Raw genomic sequence first — 19,544 nt, 5'->3', positions numbered from 1 at the left:
AGCCCTGGGCAGCGTAGCTAACAAGAGTATACAGGGGAGAAATGAGGACCAAGACTCATATTGAGAATAGTGAGATTTGTGTTTGATAGCGTGAGAAGCACATTGTCAGCAAACAGAGACAATACTGTATGTATTCCTGCTCACCAAGGGATATGCCTGTAATGTCTCTATTTGCCCTAATTTCGTTAGCCTGGGGTTCAGTATATAAGATGAAAATAAGTGAGGCTAGAGGGCACCCCTGTCTAGCGCCATTTCCCAATATAATACCTACAAGTCATAGTGTGTACTGCGTATGCAGGAAAAGTCCTAATACCCCATTTGGTGCATACGTCACCCTGAATATACAGCTCTGTACACTATTGCATACGGATTTGCAGGCATTAGAATCAGCTAGTCAGTACCATGGGCGTTCCTGGGCCGGTGACTGGGAGGTATGCAAAAAAAGGCTGTGTTAGGGGCTTGTTATGGGAGTGTCCCGGCGTGTCAGTGAACGGTGCTGCATTCTCAACGGTGGAATCGATGGTGGAGTTTTTAAACCACCGGCAAAGTTGCACTGTCCACGGGCATTCAAAGAGAGCGTCTCAGGGCTTTCACAGTCTGGCACACGCTAGTGCGCGGGGTAGGCTGGAACTAGCATTTGCATAATACCTCCGCTGCGACTACATAAAAAGTCTCAGTCGCAGCGGCATTAGCGTCCACCTCTGAAATAGGGCCTGATTCAGACCCACTCGCGAGCGGCTGTCCGCTCGCAAGTGGGTCGATGTTATGGACTGAGCATGCGCACGACGGAGGGAGCTCCGTCGTGCGCATGCGCCAGACGCGACGAGCGAAGGAAAGTCCTTCGCTCGTTGTGTCCGATCAAAGGGGGCGTGCTGTCAATGTTGATTGACAGCACGCCCCCTTTGGTGGGCGTGCCGGGGGCATGCCTCCCTGACGGGGGCGTTCCCATGGGAACGCCTCCCGTCAGAAGCCGGCCCACTGACATCACTAGTGATGTCAGTGGGAGTGATTTTGCTCTGATAGAGCCAAAATCACTCCGGAGCTTGCGGTTGAGAAACTCAACCGCAGGCTCCGGCTCGCAAATTCGATGGTCGCGATGGTCTCGACCATCGTGACCATCACAATGCACGCTCGTATAGCCTGTGGGTGGTGACCCACAGCTATACGAGCGTCCAGGAGGACGCTCCATGAAAATGGAGCCCGGCCCTCATTCAGAGCGTGCGCTCTGCTCAGAGCGTACGGCTCTGAATGAGGGCCATAGTCCGTTAGATGTGACGATGGATAGTAAAAAAGGACTTCGGGGTGGGGGGAGATTTATCAAAATCTTGGAGAGAGATAAAGCGGATGGAGTTAAAGTACCAACCAATCAGCTCCTAACTGTCACTTTGCAGGCTGTGTTTGAAAAACGACAGCAGCTGATTGTTTGGTACTTTATCTCATCCTCTCCAAGGCTTAGTACAGTGTTGGCTAACCTTGACACTCCAGCTGTTATGGAACTACATAACCCAGCATGCACTGCTACAGTTTTGCTATTAGGGCATGCTAAAACTGTGGCAGGGCATGCTGGGATATATAGTTCCACAACAGCTGGAGTGTCAAGGTTAGCCAACACTGGCTTAGTACATCTCTCCCTTGGATAGTATGAAGAAACATATTCCAAAATCCAAATGTCAGTAGCCAAAAACATAAGCGGCCAAGAAGCACAGTAGAATGGCTTCTCCACACCCGCCAGAATGACTGAGGGCATCTTACACTTAGTTATGTGATGGATAACCCTACAAGTGTCATCTGCACCCCGGCTCTAGGGAACCCACTTGGTCTTGGTCAATTAATGTGGGTTAAACGCTAGTAAGCTTCTTGGTCAAATTCAGGGGAAACAACTTGAGGTGGTCTAGTGGGAAATGGGCGAGAGACTAGTGCAGACAGTGCGAGCTTTATGCTCTTTGGTAAGAACCATTGTTCTATACCTAGTGGTATCAGGGTGCAAAGTCCACCCTCTGACTGAGATGAGGAATCAACTGGGCTGTCACTCACTTGTCATAGGGGAATCCGTCAGCACCAGGTTCCTTGGATGGTTTTTGGAACGTAAAGGCCAGTGTGGTTTCCTCCTCCTCTGGTAGATGAGCTGATAATGGGAAGACACTACATGCTAGCAATGCCTGATGACAACAGGAGCCTGAGGGAGCGTCTCAGATTGTATCATTTCTTGTAACAGTCTTTGAAAGTTCTATTAATGTCCCTGGATCAAAGGATATTTTACCAAATTATTTCCTCAGAGAGGCGATGCTTTGGAGGCCTTTGTTGGCCAACAAGGTTTCAGTTTTATTATTTATGGCATACAATTTTTGCCCCAGTTTTCCCTGTTGGTAAGTTACACAGTGTCTGCCAACTGCCCTAAAATACAATGGGGCAGATGTGATAGGAAGCTCTGGGAAGTCATAAAGTGGAGCGTGATAAACGATCAACCAATCAGCTCCCAACTGTCATGTCACAGGCTGTGTTTGAAAAATTACAATTAGGAGCTAATAGGTTGGTCGTTTATCACTCTCCAATTTATCACGTTCCAGAGCTTTATACATCTGCCCCAATGGGAGTTACTTGAATTGAAAGGGAAGGGGTCTAGCGGCCGTTAGCTTGTTACAGTGAGAAGTATACAGTACCTGATCCTTTCCAGCCTGATCCCTGATTTATGTGTTTCTCAAACTGTCCAATCCTAAGGAATTTGATTAGATCAGTATCTGGCATTGAGGTTAGTTTGGAGACACGTGCGGCAAATCACAGCGTGTGGCCAGTATAAAGCTTTTTAAACTATGTTATTTGCGTGGACACTTGATAAAAATGAGCATCAGCTTGTGGGTTAAAAAACAGGGCTGTCAGCATGTGGGGCTGTGACCCGCGCTGTCATTGTGCTAGGGGAGTTGCTCCAGATTGACTAAAGCATACTTCGCATGAGGCGGTGTGGCTACCGGTGTATTCAGTATTATACTGGTCGCTAGGGAGCCATTGGCCGCACCGTTCATTATTCTGACCTTTCTGTTTTCTTCGCTTACCATTACGATTTATTGAGAATGATAAATGTTGTGTATTTAGAGTATTCTTTGCCTTTGACGGAATCCTGGTACTGACCTGTCTGTCTCCCTGCAGAGACGCACCCCCGTTACTGCCCAGCGACACCTCACAGGGTTACCGCACGGTAAAGGCAAAGCTGGGCTGCAAGAAAGTACGGCCATGGAAGTGGATGCCATTTACTAACCCAGCAAGAAAGGACGGCGCCATTTTCTACCACTGGAGACGGGCGTCGGAGGAGGGCAAAGATTATCCCTTTGCCAGATTTAACAAAGTATGTAAAGCAAGGCTTGTATATTCTCTGTAGAGCGCCGTATAACATGGAGGCGCTATGGAAATAAATTCTGACAATATTCCCGCAATTTCCTACGTTTTTAACCTTTTGCTGTTGGGATTTTGCGTATCCTCCGTAAACATTTTGCAAATCCGAAGAACAATGTATATTGTATTTACCGATTTGTAACCGTTGTCTTTCTACCCCTATGATCCTACATTGCGACACTTGAACGCACTGATGTCTCCTCTGTGAAAGGACGCTTCCAGTTACTAAAATGCGCATTTACAATCTGAATTACCAGCTCCCGCGCATGAATGTGGGGGATAATTCATGTTGTTTATAAACATTTCATGTGGAATTGTCCTTGAATGCGTCAAACATCAAGTCCATGAAATGTTAACGCTCTAGCTTATTATCACTTTGTATTATTTATACAGAAAATTCTCATTTTCAGTGACGGCTCAACTTTTATTTGTTTTGGTAAGAAATAATGACCTATAAATAATAAATAATGTTCCGTGCCTGACGGGATTACTTAGCAGACTTGGGAGGATTATTATCCCCTCTGTATTACAGTGATTTTCTCGAACCTTGTCCTCGTCTACCCAGTGATCGGAGGATGTGTATCTCTCTCTCTCCCCCCCCCCCCCACCCCCAAATGCTGTCATATTAATGGTCATGAAGGCCACCCCCCACCCTATCAAAGCTCAGTTACATGTTGTATGTAGTACAAAGGTCTCGTATGACTATTGTCATGTGGGCAGCGATTGCTTTTCCTGTATATGTCACTGTCTTTACCTCTGTATGTGTACAATGTATGACTATTGTCATGTGGGCAGCGATTGCTTTTCCTGTATATGTCACTGTCTTTACCTCTGTATGTGTACAATGTATGACTATTGTCATGTGGGCAGTGATTGCTTTTCCTGTATATGTCACGTTGCTTGTTGCTATGTTGTTTACTTTTTACCAGATGATTGCAGCATGTGTCCTGTAAGTCAGGGGTCTTCAACCTTGGCTCTCCAGCTGCTGTGGAACTACACATCTCAGCATGCACTGCCATAGTTGTAGCATGCTGTTATATCAAAAAGGTGGCAGTGCATGCTGGGATGTGTAGTTCCACAGCAGCTGGAGGGCCAAGGTTGAAGACCCCTGCTGTAAGTGATAACTGCAGGTGACTGCACCCTTTATAATACACTGGAGGAAGATCAGGCAGGGAAGCCATGTTACACCAGGTGGTGGGCTCACAACGTGGTCTCTTTGCATAGATGGTAGACCTGCGTTACGTTTCCCACACATGCCTGGTTTATTGATCCACATGATGCTTGGTAGTGCAGGGATCTCGTTCTGTATTCTTATTTCTCTGCGGTATTCAGCCATCCAGCTGTGTTCTCACCCCCTGGGTTCTGTTACACAGATGAGGTGGTCTCGGTATTCTGCCAGCAATGCTAAACCCCACTAAGCACCCCCCCTCCCCTCTTCCAGAGGACTATAATGTTGTGCCCCCTCCCGGGATGAAACAAACGGCTTCTGCACATTTGACAGATCAGCACTCAGTGGATTGTTGCTGCAAGTGGAACCATCCCAGCTGCCAGCTCTGAATATGGATGTTGTGGGGGGTCAGGCGGGGAGGGGGGGTCGGAGGCTTCAGCTATATTTGATCAATTCCAGTTTTCGTGCCATAATAGATGTGACCCTGGAGGACCAGGCCAGATCGCAGACTTTGCGATCAGTGACCAAGAACTTGCTGTCTACTTGTAATGCACTTTTCATTCCTGATCCACATTTACATTGTTTTATAGGAAGTCTGTAATCATCTACTCTCTTCCACTTCACCTTCTGCACTGATTAGGTTGCTGCGTGTGGATTATTTATCTTTATTCGTCAGATGCTAGTTAATAAATAAATAATGAAATAAAAGGAAATGCAAAAATAACCAGTAGAATAGCCGCGTTATCCCTTCATTGTTATTACCAGCCCAGACTGTGTGTGAGATATATTGGCCTTTGCTGCTGTGCAGACTATTTGGGGCGCATTACAGACATAGATTGGGGCAGTTATAGTGACAAAGGATGGTAGCCGAAAATGTTGCTTGCCTAAAGAGCTTGCACTCTACAATGTAAAAATCTGTGTAGTAAATGGTCCCCATGTCTCGCTTTGCAGACCGTGCAGGTCCCGGTGTACTCCGAGCAGGAATACCAGATGTACTTGCACGACGATGGCTGGACGAAGGCTGAGACAGACCATCTCTTTGACCTCTGTCGGCGGTTCGATCTGCGTTTCATTGTCATTCATGACCGCTACGACCACCAACAGTACAAGGTAAGAGCCACGCCGGGGAAGGGTGAGAGTTGGAGGGACATAAGTACACCTCCTCATTGTGCTATATTGGTGCACCTCAAATAAGGAACCGGGGGGTTTTCCCACAATGCTGAACGTCTGTGTTTTCCGCTCTTACAATGGATTCATTCTGGGCTGGAGAGAGCCTTTAGTTGGGGTAAAAACAAACACAGCAGGAGGCACTTAAAATAAGACACACAGTGGTTTATTTACTAACTAAGCCGCCGATTCCTGGTTTGTTAAAACCCAAAATTAAAAAGGGCGGTGCTTTTAATAGCAAAGTACAGGGTGTTCTGCTATTACAAGCATTACCTTTTTCAATTCCGTGCTCAAACTCATCGAGAAGTATAGCCTTGGTGCGTCAATCAAATAAGCTGTGTGGGTGAAAACGGTCCTAAAGTTTAGAATTAAAAATAACTTGACTTTTTTTTTTTATCACATGATATGAGAAATACTTTTTGGGATTAGTTATCCTTTAACTCGGGGGTGGGGAACCTTTTTTTCTGCCGAGGGCCATTTTGATATATATAACATTATTAGCAGGCCCGGTGCAGGCCACGCCCCCTCCGTGTGATGTCACACTGGGACTGGCCAATATCGCCAGTGAATACTGCAATGCCTGGAGCATCCTGAGGATGCTCCGGGGAGCTGTAAGGGCAGCGGTGTGACCCTCTGAAGCGTTCTAAGGATGCTCCAGGCGGCACTGCTGCATAGATTCTGGCTGCAGGGTGCCATTATAGGCACCCCGCTATCCAGATGAGGCTAGCAGAAAAAAACGCTGAGGGCCAGAACAAATTATTCCAGGGGCCTTATATGGCCCCCGGGCCTGAGGTTCCCCATCCCTGCTTTAACTGATGGACCTAATGTTAAGTCATAAAAGTACACAGGATATTTCCCAGCATGCTGTCTGATACTGTCACATAACGTATTTCATATACCGTCATTATGCTCTCTGATTATGGTGTATCTGGGGTTGCAGAACACTATAGTGTCACATAATGTATTTCATTTCCCAGCAACCTTTTATATGATGCCTGGTACGCGGTACGTATTTCGTTTCCCAGCATGTTCTCTGATAATGGTGTCTCTGGTGTTGCAGAAAAGGTCAGGGGAGGATTTGAAAGACCGTTATTACAGCATCTGCGCCAAGCTGGGAAATGTTCGCGCCACTCCCGGAACAGACCCGAAGATCCCGGTGTTTGACGCCGCTCATGAGCGGAGGAGGAAGGAGCAGCTGGAGAGGCTGTATAACAGGACCCCGGAGCAGGTGAGGTCTTATTTACAGGAAACGGGTGTGAAATGATCGCCGTTCCCCAAATCGCTTCATACTGGAACCATTCGGAATTGTCAAGGATTCCTGTTATTTTCAGCTTGATACAAAATAAATTCTTCATATAATGTTTTCTCTACAAAAGACTAATACAGTACGGTCTACAAACATTACATAGCTACACTGTGCTCAGGGAGGTATAGACAGGTCACATACGTTCAGGAGGGGCATTTTTGTCTGTTGGGGAGACATAACGGATGAAGAACATTCACATATGTAATACATAAAAGACATGAATGATATAATATATGAACATTTAAAATGATGAGCTCCCTGCTGACCAGAGATGTGCGGTCACGTGTCACATGACTCCTATTCCATCGCTGAGCTGCTTCACAATAAGGGTCCCTGAAGGCAGACAGTCTGGATAAGGAGCGTTACCTCTTATAAGCAATATATATGCTTTCAACTTGCTAGTAGTGTATAATAAGAAATAATAAATATTGTAAGCTGAAATGGGTATTAGAATTCACCTGTAAAATACGAACTTGAAATGTGGCGGATTGGCCCTAGTGCGATTAGCATTGGATGTACTGAAATATCACTTACGTACAGCATATTATATACTGAATAAAAGAAAGCGTCCTGTGTCTATAAAGGGGCTGTGTAGTACTGATAGCTAAATGAGGGTCTATGTGGTTTACTGAATGGTTGTGGTTGTGGGACGTATACCAGGGATTTATGTCTCTTACTATGTACACCGATACATTGCCTGCACCGTGCTCATACAGAATATAATAATAGTCAGTATTAGGGTATATTGGGGTGAGCCTTCACCAGCCGGAGTAGACATGGCTGGATATTGGTTACTATGCTGTGCAGAGAGTTAAACCAGCCATAAAGTGCTGACTTGTTAGCTTATGGGCTTCAGAAGGCTTTTCCTTGAACTCCGGTTCCTCCTGACCCTGCGTCTGCGATTCCACTTAGATACCTGAACTGGAAGGTCGGAGATGATCCTTTTGGTGTTCGGCAGCTCGCTGCAGTTCCTGGTCTCGCTCTGCAAAGCTGAAGGGAGGTTGCGGAGCAGGAAGGTTATCGCATATTATCTCTATATTTCCTTTAAGCTGCGCGTTCTGCCCTCAGCAGCTATAACACCATAAAAACCGGTTTTGAAGATGTTCCCGCACTGAGGAGGCTTCTTCCCTGTCGGTCTTACTCCGTGCCCCTTTCAAATGGTGTACCGGTACTGGGTCACTTAGTGGAGAGTAGTGTCCAATCACACGGCCTTACAGCCATTGCACAGACATAAGTGTAAGGATATCAGACATCACTGAGGAGTCCTATCCTGGAGCCAGAAGTCATGTTCTAATATCCTCTGCATTTTACATTAGTGGGACATTACGCCCTCCCATACTCAGGTTTCCCAATGAAACAAGAAGACAAGTAGTATCTAATTAGTGATCCTGTTACCAATTGTTTTATCTCCACTTTGTGAAAGTGTTCCGAGACGTAACATAGAACAATCAGCCATGTGACACGTGACATCACTACTCTCCGCATCATCACAATGACATCACCACTCCCCAGAGACGAGGATATGGTACATCCATTGGTGTCACTTGTTGCTTTATGTAGCTTATAAGATTTCTTTAATGCTTCTTGATGGAATCCCTGCTATTCTGTATGAACACACAATACTTGTGACAACAACACTGTGTGATTTATATGACTTATGTATGTCCAAAGTTTTTCTTTTTTCATTTTATAATATGATTTAACCCTAAGGTAAGGTTGTCTTCTGCCATCTCCCTGTAACGTTGCTTTTTCTGTCCGCAGAACTGTGATACCATCCTGCATTGTTGAATTCCTGTGTCTCAGCTGATAATAACTGTATTGGTTCTTATAGGTGTGATATTAACTCCATCTGTGGTAGGCAGCCTGTAGCTCTCCAGCTGCTGTGTAACTAGAAGTACCAGCATGCAAAACAGCTGGAGAGTCACAACCTGCCTTAGTCTGCATCAGTACAACAATAGGAATTTATTCCCAATCTCCCAGACACATCCGCAGGCTGAACCCCTGAACTGTGCCATGGTGATGGCTTCCTAACTAAAACTCACTGTAGTCCCATATGCAATGCCAGGGAGAAAAAACGTATCCAGCTGCAGAAAGACCAGCACCCCACCAATTACTGGCAGGTCTTCCCCTGTAACACCACACCCATCCTACAGTACATGATATAGACATATGGTTTCATGTTATGATGCGATACAGACGTTGTCCACTAGGTGGCATCCTCTGCATATTGTTACCCACCCTGAGTCTGATTTGCTTGTCTGGCTTCTACCTGTAGGTGTCAGAGGAGGAATATCTCATACAAGAGCTGCGCAAAATCGAAAGCAGGAAGAAGGAGCGAGAAAAGAAAGCTCAGGACCTACAGAAACTTATCACCGCCGCCGACACCACCACCGAGCTGCGGCGCGCAGAGAGGAAGGCCACTAAGAAGAAATTGCCGCAAAAGAAGGAAACAGAAAAACCAGTAAGATTCCGTCTCATCTATACTGATATTGATGCTCCCCTACTCCTGTTATCCCAGGCCCGGGGCATTGCCAAAACATTTATGCTAACTGCAGTTCAGAGTTCTCTTTCCACAGTGGTTGTATGTTGTCGCCTTTAATAATGTCAGAAACATTTATTACTTTAGCCCTTTGTTCTCAGAATACTGCCCGAGTTACTTCTGCTTTTCCTCTGTCGTCATGAGAGGGTGGATAAAGAGTGAGCAGACATTCTAGTGGACTAAAAAGTGTCCCTGGATCTCTAACAGAGCACACATGTATTTCCTACAGTTCTCACTCATTCATCCGCGCAGATGTTACTTTTATAGTAGTTTCACACACAAAGCGCTTCCATCGGCCAATCACTGCCCTCCCTCCTCTCACCTGATTATCTCCTCACGTTTCCGCCTCCAAGACTTTGTCCGTGCTGCTTCCCACCACTGGAACTCTCTCCCTCTCCCTCTCCCTATCAGATTGTCCATTTCTCTCCAAAGGTTCACACTTCTTTACTAAAGCTTTCCTGCTCTCATCCTAAACCACCGCTCCATGCTCCTCGCTCCCTGTCTCTCCCCTCTGTGCCACCCTGTCTTTCTGCCCCTCCTCCCACTAAATTGTAAGCTCTATCAAGCAGGGCCCTCTTCCCTTTTGTTCTTTTCCTTCCCTGACCTATACTATCATTATTTCCTCCCCATTACCAACAACGGCACCGAACCTTTGGGCTCAGCCGGCGCTGCTTTTGTGGGTATTTTCACTGCATATGCTGCAATGTTTTTATAGCATGCATCCCATCTTCTACGTTGTTTTGTACTGTAAGTCTTTTACACTGTTTTCTTGGTATGTGTGCACGGTTTTCTGTGTATATGTTTTGTAAGGACCCCTTGTGGTGCCACATAGATAAAGGTTAATAATAATATAATAATAATAACATATAAGCCTATGACTATGTAGTGGAAGAGCGTAATTGGAGACATGGGAGTGAGTGTTCAGTCCGCAAGGGTGAAGTCCTATTTTTGAAATGCGTCATTGTGTTGTGAGTGGACCACCTCGGTTCTCATAGGGATTTAATATAGAATATAATCACAATACTTGTGCACAGTTATTACGCATTAACCTTTTCATTGCTGCAGCAAGTGTGCCCGGTAATGACCAGAGCCATTTATACAGTGCTGATATTTTTATTGTCTTACGTAACCAAGCACCTAAAATACCCCCCCCCCCAGGTATTACCGAAAGTAGAGGCCATTGGTTCATTTGCGAATGGTACATTTCTTAAATGACATTATCTAATGTTTATTACGACCACGTTCCTCTTTATCTTCTGCTACAGTGACTGAGAGATTAGAGAAATGACTCCAATGCTAGGAAGTTTTACTGTGGGCAATGCGACTTGTTCTTACAACGGTCATGTGATCAGGTACCAAGCGAGGTGTCGCAGCAGCGTCTCGCGGTGCTCTACCAACCGCCCCCTCCCCCCCATCTGCTTTGTAAGGGCCATAGATCCTGGCATATGCACAGCTGGTGGGCGCGGAGTGGTTTCTATTTATTTTTATACAACATGAGTGTGTGGAGGTTCCCTGGAACTTGGGACGTCTATGAGCAGCGTATAGAATCCTATAAAAGTGTTATACAGAGCTGCCTGTGTGCGCTATATTGTAGGTTTATTCTTTGCCCTTCCATGCATTAATTGTATGTGCCATGTTGCCCTGTATTTGTTTTTGCAAATAACTGGAATTAACACCTCGCGCGTGTCTGGAGGCGATGACTTCTTGCTGATGGGTGCTGGCGTAAAATCATTGAGAAGTGTCAGCCCGCCCTTGTGCTGCCTGCATGCTAAGTGCCCTCGCTGGCTCCTCTGTTTACGCTCAGGGGGCAATCAGGAAACCTTGAATCAATAGCAAGGACGGTGCCGCTCCCCTGAGCTCCTTTTCTGGGTGTTTAATGGCTGCAATCAAACAGCTATTGAGCCAAGTGAGCGTGGTGCTGCAGGGCGTTTCTAGGTCCAGTGTGCCACGGTGTTCCAGCGTCCGAGGAGTTAAACCATGTCCTTTAAGCGGAAAGCTGTCAGAAGGGACCTGTCAGGTGCACAAACGGGAGCCTCCATTGTCCTGCGCTGAAGGACCAGTAAAGAATAAAAAAATAAAATAAATAAGTTGCCCGAAAAAGCTACTTTATAATATTATTTACAGAAATGGGTGCACGCGTACACAATGGCGGACGTCTGACTTTCTCTCTGCAACGTAGCCGGGTGCAATCTCTTGTTTTCTGTCTAATGGCTACACGTATGAGCGTTGCATGGCGCATATGACTAACTGTCAATAAATAAATAAAATTGCTTCCGGTATTGCTGAGTCTTGTTAGAGCGGTGCACCGTGCTAAATGCGGCTATTCGCCTGTACGTTTTGCGGTACATACCTTTGTTCAAATAGCCGACATCACTCTTAGCACGCCCTTACACCAGCCGTATACCTGGTCCAAGCGGTCCAACCGACATCGGACAGATCTCTCTCTTAAACGCCACAACTGGCTCCTTCTCAGCTTAGCCTATGCGCTAATGCCTCCTTCCTACCCAGTTACACCCGTTCCGCTGCAAGTGGAGATGTGTGCGAATCGCCCACCCATGTCTGCGACCGGCTCCCCAGCATGCGCAGTTCTAAGAATGGCAAGATCTGTCCGGGAAGCAGACTTCTGTCAACTTTTGCACTCATTTTTTTTTAAATTAGAATGATTGGTTGCTATGGGCAACAGCACATTTTTTTCCAAAGCACCACTATTCATAAATGCTCCCCTGTGTCTGTAGGGGGTTATAGAACAGTGCTCTTATAATGCAGACAGCGTAATTCAGTTTTGTGTTCTAGATTTATCCTAAATATTTTCCCTTTGATGTTAGGGGACTTTCTCCCAACACAAAAGCTGCAGAAATCTCGGATCCCTTTTGTTGTCTGAGCGCCCTGAAACATAAATGGCGCTTTTACATTGATGCCTGCTGGTTCTCCCAACTCGGTCTAGTTTTTGACAGATAAAGTGCTCCATAATGCAATATACTGTCATTGTGCCAGCTTAATATTGTGACATTATAGTTTCAGCTTTAGCGGCCCTTTTACGCAAGTTACTTTATATTAAAGAGCTGCTATGCTCTCTCTTATATAAAAGTTTCACAGCTTGTCAGAAATACGTTTCCGCTGAGGGAATTTTCCTACGCGCATCAGACTTCTGGTTTGCGAGTGTTTTAAAGGACACTGTCAAAGCCTTGAGTGGCTGATGAAATAGACAACTCCCACTTTGCCTACTCCTGACTTAGGTCATTGCCTCTCTCTGTATTGCTGTTCTACTGGATTGGTAAAGGGAACTTTGACTGTAATATTATTGGTCAATGCTGGCTGTCTCTAATCTGTCACTAATCTGTCACTAATCAGTTTAGCAATTACTCCTTTACCATCGGGAGGTAGGAGAGGGCCTGCGCAACTGTCACTGGGGTACTCTTTTATAAGCGTGCAACTGCTCTACGATACATTGAGTATTCTAGTGACTACTATACAATACAAAGAGCTTTCTAGTGGCCGCTGTACAATGCAGATAGCATTCTAGTGATCACTGTACAATACAGAGATCAGTCTAGTGATTTCTGTACTATACAGAGTATTCTAGTGGCATCTGTACAATACACAGATAATTCTAGTGACCATTGTACAATATAGACAATTCTAGTAGTTGTTGTACAATACAGAAAGTATTTAGTGACCTAAATATGATAGAGATTATTCTTGTAACAGCAATACAATGCAGAGCGCTTTCTAGTGACGGCTGTACGAGTCAGAGGGCTTTCTGGTAGCAGTTGTACAATATAGAGTATTCTAATGATTGATATATGATATAGAGCATTTTACTGACTGCTCTACAAAATATACAGTATTCTAGTGACCGCTATACGTTACAGAGAGCATTATAGTGACCACCATATAATACAGAGAGTATTCTAGTTACCCAAACACAACGCATGTAAGTTTGTGACTGGCTGCAATATGGAGAAGGAAACAATAGAACATGTTAGAGAATAGATTTGCTGGCAGCATGTGGGTTATAGTATGTGGATTATCTCTAAAATTCTCTGCAGACCGTTTCCAACAAGCTGTAATTGTGCCAAATCATAAATAAATTGAATTAATGGAACAATAGGTTGGTATCAGAAGGCAACTTATAACTTACAGTGACCGTAATGGGCATTTTATACAGGGTATGCAGCAAAAATCTGGGAATAAAGATATTTATTTAGTACGTTCTGTGTTGGGATCTTATTTCTTCCCTAAATTTCTAAGTTTTAGTTATTAGTGTTCTAGTGAGATATTTATTCATTTCTTCTATCAGGTTACTGTTCTCACTACCCAAATGGTCCATTTTTTTTCAGTTTTATTCTGCAGGTGACATAAAATGTGTTTTGTCTTTTATTACTATTTTAACACCTTTTTTTTTTTTTTCTGTTCCAGGCTGTACCAGAAACTGCCGGCATCAGATTTCCGGATTTTAAATCGGCAGGGGTGACGCTGCGCAGCCAGAGGGTATGTTGTTATATCGGACACTATTGACATTCACAGAAGTCTCTAGCTTTGTGTCTTGACCCCTTATCAGCTGTTAAATAACATGTACAAGGTAATCCTTAATTGGATTAGATCAAGAAAAAAAACAAAATGGGTTGCCACTTTTAGGAATATTAGCATGCACTCTTTACATTCCGACTCTCCATAAACTGCTATTCATCTCCTCCGTTGTATAATCTAGTAAAACACCTCAACCAATAGTAAAATACATGACAATTTGGGTGCGGATTGTTATTACTATGTGAAGTGTTCCTGTGAGCGCTGAGCAGGTTAAACCTGCAATATGTCCGCAAACAAACAGCAGAGCGGCAGTCGCCCGGCATAATGAAGTAGTGACAACAGCGGCAGAGTTAGATCTTGTTCACCAGCTTAAAATTACTTTTATTCACCAATGCAAAACGTTATTTGTGCCTGGCTGGAGAGACGGACATGGCTGCGGGAATGTGGGAAGGCGAGGGGAGCAGGCGTGGTGCCGGCAGTTATTAATATTCAGCTCTTGACAGACGCGGTTTGATTAATTAGTATCTCCGGGATCTCTGCAGGATGATGAGTCTGTGCTGACTGGCGCTTGCTGCCTAATCCATGCGAGCTACTAATAATGATGGAGTTAGGACTCTTCACAGGCACTTAGCTGCTCTCAAGTACTTCTGTTCTTCACAGTCCGACCTATTGTCACCTTAAAGTTAAATGATCACATAGAAAAGTCAGTAAATTGTGCTTAGGATCCATTATCTGTGTATAAGTCTTTCATTCAAAGTGGTGTTGGTTAGGTTTCTGATAATTTTACCATTTATGTTTAGTAAGGGGTTTACCTCAGCATTTGCATTGAGAAATTCTCCCAGTATGACTTCTCACTCTCGCCCGCTCCCCCTCGGTTGGCCTCGCCCGCTCCCCCTCAGTTGGCCTCGCCCGCTCCCCCTCAGTTGGCCTCGCCCGCTCCCCCTCGGTCTGCCTCGCCGGGTCCGCCTCGCCGGGTCCGCCTCGCCCGCTCCCCACCCCCTTCTTCCTATTTTAACCGCACCCTGGCTTTCTCTCTGTATGTACCCTGGCTCTCTCTCTGTATGTACCCTGGCTCTCTCTTACACGTCCGCATTTCTCCCCTGCCCATCTCCACCCTCCCTTTCTCTCTCATCCCCTCTTCCTGTCTATCTCTTTCTCCCCCATCTGTCTCTCACCCCCCCCATTTGTCTCTGACCTCCCCAGTCTGTCATCCCCCTGTCTCCCTATTATTGTCAGTACTATGGCTTTCTCTCTATGTACCCTTGCTCTCTCTTGTCTCCTGGCTCTCTCCCCTGCCCTCTTCACCCCCCTCCTGTCTGACTCTCTTGCCCCCTCCCATCTGTCCCATCTGTTATACATCTCTTTCCTCCCCGTCTCTTTGGCCCCCTTCTCCTCCATCTGTTTGGCCCCCTTCTCCTCCCCTGTCTTTTTCGGACCCCTTCCCCCCTTCCATCTCTTTCAGACCCCTCTCCCCCCCTTCCGTCTCTTTCGGGCCCCTCTCCGCCCCTCCATCTTTTTCGGACACCTAGCTTTCCCGTCTCTGTTGAACCCTCCTTCGCCCCTCTTGTCTTTTTCGGACCCCTTCCCCCCCTCCGTCTTTCGGACCCCTTGCCCCCCCCCCCTTCCGTCTCTTTCGGACCCCTGTCCACCCACAGTCTCTTTCGGGCTCCTTTCCGCCCTTCCATCTCTTTCGGAACCCATTCCACCCCATCCATCTTTTGTACCCCTTCAAACCCCCCTCCATCTTTTTTGGACCCCTAGCTTCCCCCCCCTTCCATCTCTTGCGGACCCTCCCCCCCCCCCCCCCCTCACCGTTCGTCTCTTTCGGACCCCATTACACCCCCATCCATCTTTTGTACCCCCTCACACCCCCTCTCTCTTTCGGCCCACCTTCCCCCTCCTCTTTTGGACCCTTTCCCCCGTATCTTTCGGATCCCTTCCCCTCCATCTCTTTTGGACCTCTTTTTACCCCTCCGTCTCTTTCGGACACCCACCCCCCACCCCAGCTCTTTTGACCCATTTCCCTGTCTTTTCGCCCCTTCTGCTCGGCCCTCTCGTCTCTTCTCGCTCTCCCATTTCTGTCTCTCTCCCTGTTCCTAGAGATGGGTTTGTGGGGCCCAGAATATGAGCTCTCAGGATGGAATATATACACATGAGTACAAGGAACAGGTGCAGCCAATCGGAGACCTTTCTCCATTTGCTGGACATATGGCAAACTACCTCCTGACTCACAATGCTGACACCTAGAGGAAACCACACAACAAAGATCATTATCTTCCTATCAATATTTTTTTAGAATGGTGGGAGGTTGAACAGACGAGGAAATATTTATTGTATAATACATATCAGTGTAGCTGTCTGTCCCATTGTTTGACTGTTGCCTCTGTTGATGTCAGATGATGGTTGTAGTTTCTTTATTGATTTATAGCATTCTTTATTATCCCTAACCTTTATCTCTGTAGCGCCAGAACACTATGCTGTAATGATAAAGACTGGCTATTAGCAAGCTTACTGTCTACAGTACTTAGTTTAGTCTCTGACATTTTACTAGTATTTATCAAAGTGATGAAAGTTTGAGTCTTAAGTTATCAATCCCATAAATACTAGTACAGGTGATGGGGGTGGGGGGGGGCAGGGAAAACAAATGCTGATAGCAACAACAATATAATCCTTATCAGGGCAAGTATGGATGCAGACATTCAGTCTAGGTGCACCTCCCTCTTCTCTGCACCTCATACGGCGTTACCGTTTTGGCTATACGTCCTTTTTCATATACATTGTACAGCATTAGAATTTGGGGTATTCGCTTTTATTTATTATACTTTGGACATCATCATATTTTGGGTTTACACCCTTATTCATCAAACATAGGCGGCATTATAATATTGGATGCAAACTCTTCTTCATTATTATATAAGCATATTATAAGTTTGGGGGTACACCCTTCCTCATTATACATAGACATCAATATAATTTTGGGGGTACACCCTTCCTCATTATACATAGGGAGCATTAATAATTTTGGAGACATACCCTTTTTTCATTATACATAGGCAGCATTATAATGTTGTGGGTACACCCTTCCTCATTATACATAGGCAGCATCATAATTTTGGGGGTACACCCTTCCTCATTATACATAGGCAGCATCATAATTTTGGGGGTAAACCCTTTCTCATTATACATAGGCAGCATCATAATTTTGGGGGTACACCCTTTTTCATTACACATAGGCAGCATTATAATGTTGGGGGTACACCCTTTTTCATTATACATAGGCAGCATTATAATGTTGAGGGTACACCCTTTTTCATTACACATAGGCAGCATTATAATTTGTGTGTTTGCCCCTTTCATGATAAATTGGACAACATCATCGCTTCTATACATCACTGGGGCTGCTGGTCTCCCAAAGACTGGTGAAAGTCCCGTCTTCCAGGCTGATGATGTTGCACTTTGTTGCAGAGATCCCCCCCCTGTATTTATGTTTCTCCTGTGTGAACGGTGCTCATGCAGTTTAAGCCGTTGTTTATTGCCCCGGCCATGGGAACTGTAGTCCCTAAATCAAGTGTGACGTGTGTGTAATTATGCAGCAAGTTACACTCCTCTACAGGACCGCGGGGAAAAGATGTCAAGTGCTGGGAAGCAGCCAAAGTATATTAACCTTAACAAAAAAAAAATCAAATAAGGGGGAAAAAAAGCAAGCTAATCAATTCCTGTGACAAAGGTCCACTCCATCATATCCACGGCATGGAGCAGACACTGGTGTAGAGGTGGGGGTCTGAGCTATGACTGTATGGGGGGGGATGTCCTCACTAGTGTCCACCAATAAACCTATAGAGACTTGCCATTGGGAGGATTGTGGGGAACCTACCCCAGAATGTGAGTTCTTCTTTTGTATATTCCCAAATGTTTACATATTTGATTTTGAAATTAAAGGTTCGTGAATACTTAATACTGTTAAATTAACACAACATAAACAAGCTGGGAAATCCTGTGCAGTACTAAGCTGAGCTCCGTTGTGTTACTGACTGGCTGTTTCCCTTCCTCTTGTCTGTTGAACCTTCCTCCAACTTCACAAAGAGCTACAACATTTTGCCTATACCTGTAATGCAGTCTATTGGGTGGAGGTAAAGTAGTCAGACATCAGGTAATGTTTGTTTCCCAAAGATGCAGAGATTGTCCTCAAACAGGGAAACTAAACTTGTGCATTAAGTGTATTAATGTTTTAAAGAATAAATCTGATGGTCACCTGGGTCTTGGTCCCGCAGGTTCTGCGTAATAATTGCTCTTAACACCGGCCACGTTGGGGTTAATAATTTTCTGCTGGCGCCTGGGCAGCCCGGTCACCCCGTGTGGCACCCACCTCCTAAATGTGTTTAGCTAACGGAGCTTACCTAACAGATTATCAGTGCTGTGTGAGTAATAGACCTGCTCATTTACTTATAATACATTCTGCATAGGGAGCAATCAAGCTTCATCACTCTTTAAGATGAATCGCCGTAGCCAGCTAAATTTTAAAGATATTAGTCTGACAGCAGCCGCATAAATCAGAACATTTTCTTAATGATGGTAAAATTAAAATATACTCTGGCTCCCAAGAGCCAATGAAGTCTCCCCGCGCGGAAGAGAGAGCAGCTCGCGGAAAGAAAAATTAGTGGAAAGATTAATTGATTATATTTAGAGGGCGGAGGAAAGAGTCGTGTGTACGGAGGGACCAGGGTTTTCTCTTCCAATCAAAGTGGATGTAAACAAGCTAGATCTGTATGATGTCATCTTATGCAATAAAATCTCTCACCCCCTTATCTATGTCCTTAGTAGTAGTAAACGTTTCCATGTTTTTGTCACCTTATTTGTAAATTATGTTTTTTTTGTTCACTTTTTTTTATTATTATAAATATTTAGAGGAAAGCTGTATTTATGCTATTTAGAACCATATTTTTTTAATTCTCTACTTTGTTTTTCCTATATTGTTTTTAGATATCTTAACTGGGGCTTTATGTGTATGACGTGCACTACCTGTATGGATAACTACACACATTGTATTTTGTTACTGTTGTTAGTATGTTTGTAGTATCTCTGTTTTTTCTCTGCACTCTTGTACCGTGTTTCACCAAATTAAAGTGTGATCACAATAAAAAATATACCCGACTAAAAAAAAATAAACGCAAAAAAAACACCACTGTATATGGCAGGGATGGGGAACCTCAGGCCCGGGGGGCGTATAAGGCCCGCGGAATCATTTGGTCTGGCCCTCTGAGTTTTATTCTGCTAAACTCATCTGGCAAGCTGGGTGGCTAGAATGGCATCCTGCAGCCAGAATCTATGCAGCAGTGCCGCCTGGAGCATCCTTAAGATGCTTCAGACTGTTATACCGCTGCCCTTACAGTTCCCCGGAGCATCCTCAGGATGCTCCGGGCATTGCTGTAATCACTGGCGATTGTGGC

General features: G+C 45.1%; 1 protein-coding gene across 3 annotated transcripts in view; it reads left to right on the top strand.

Moving 5' to 3' along the window:
- The window catches only part of DMAP1 (DNA methyltransferase 1 associated protein 1), a 67,577-nt gene that overhangs the window by 18,098 nt on the left and 29,935 nt on the right, over positions 1-19,544 (top strand). For all 3 annotated transcript variants that reach the window (XM_088460656.1, XM_088460654.1, XM_088460655.1), the window contains exons 4-8: positions 3,145-3,340; positions 5,507-5,665; positions 6,783-6,950; positions 9,304-9,489; positions 13,987-14,058. In XM_088460656.1, the coding sequence (XP_088316782.1) occupies positions 3,145-3,340; positions 5,507-5,665; positions 6,783-6,950; positions 9,304-9,489; positions 13,987-14,058 (781 nt within the window). The remainder of the gene's footprint in view (positions 1-3,144; positions 3,341-5,506; positions 5,666-6,782; positions 6,951-9,303; positions 9,490-13,986; positions 14,059-19,544) is intronic.

The sequence above is a fragment of the Taudactylus pleione genome, unplaced genomic scaffold, assembly GCF_031769625.1.
Source record: "Taudactylus pleione unplaced genomic scaffold, aTauple2 ptg000969l, whole genome shotgun sequence".
Lineage (NCBI taxonomy): Eukaryota > Metazoa > Chordata > Amphibia > Anura > Myobatrachidae > Taudactylus > Taudactylus pleione.
The sequence above is the reverse complement of the archived record's forward strand: the minus strand, read 5'-3'. Positions and strand labels throughout refer to the sequence as shown.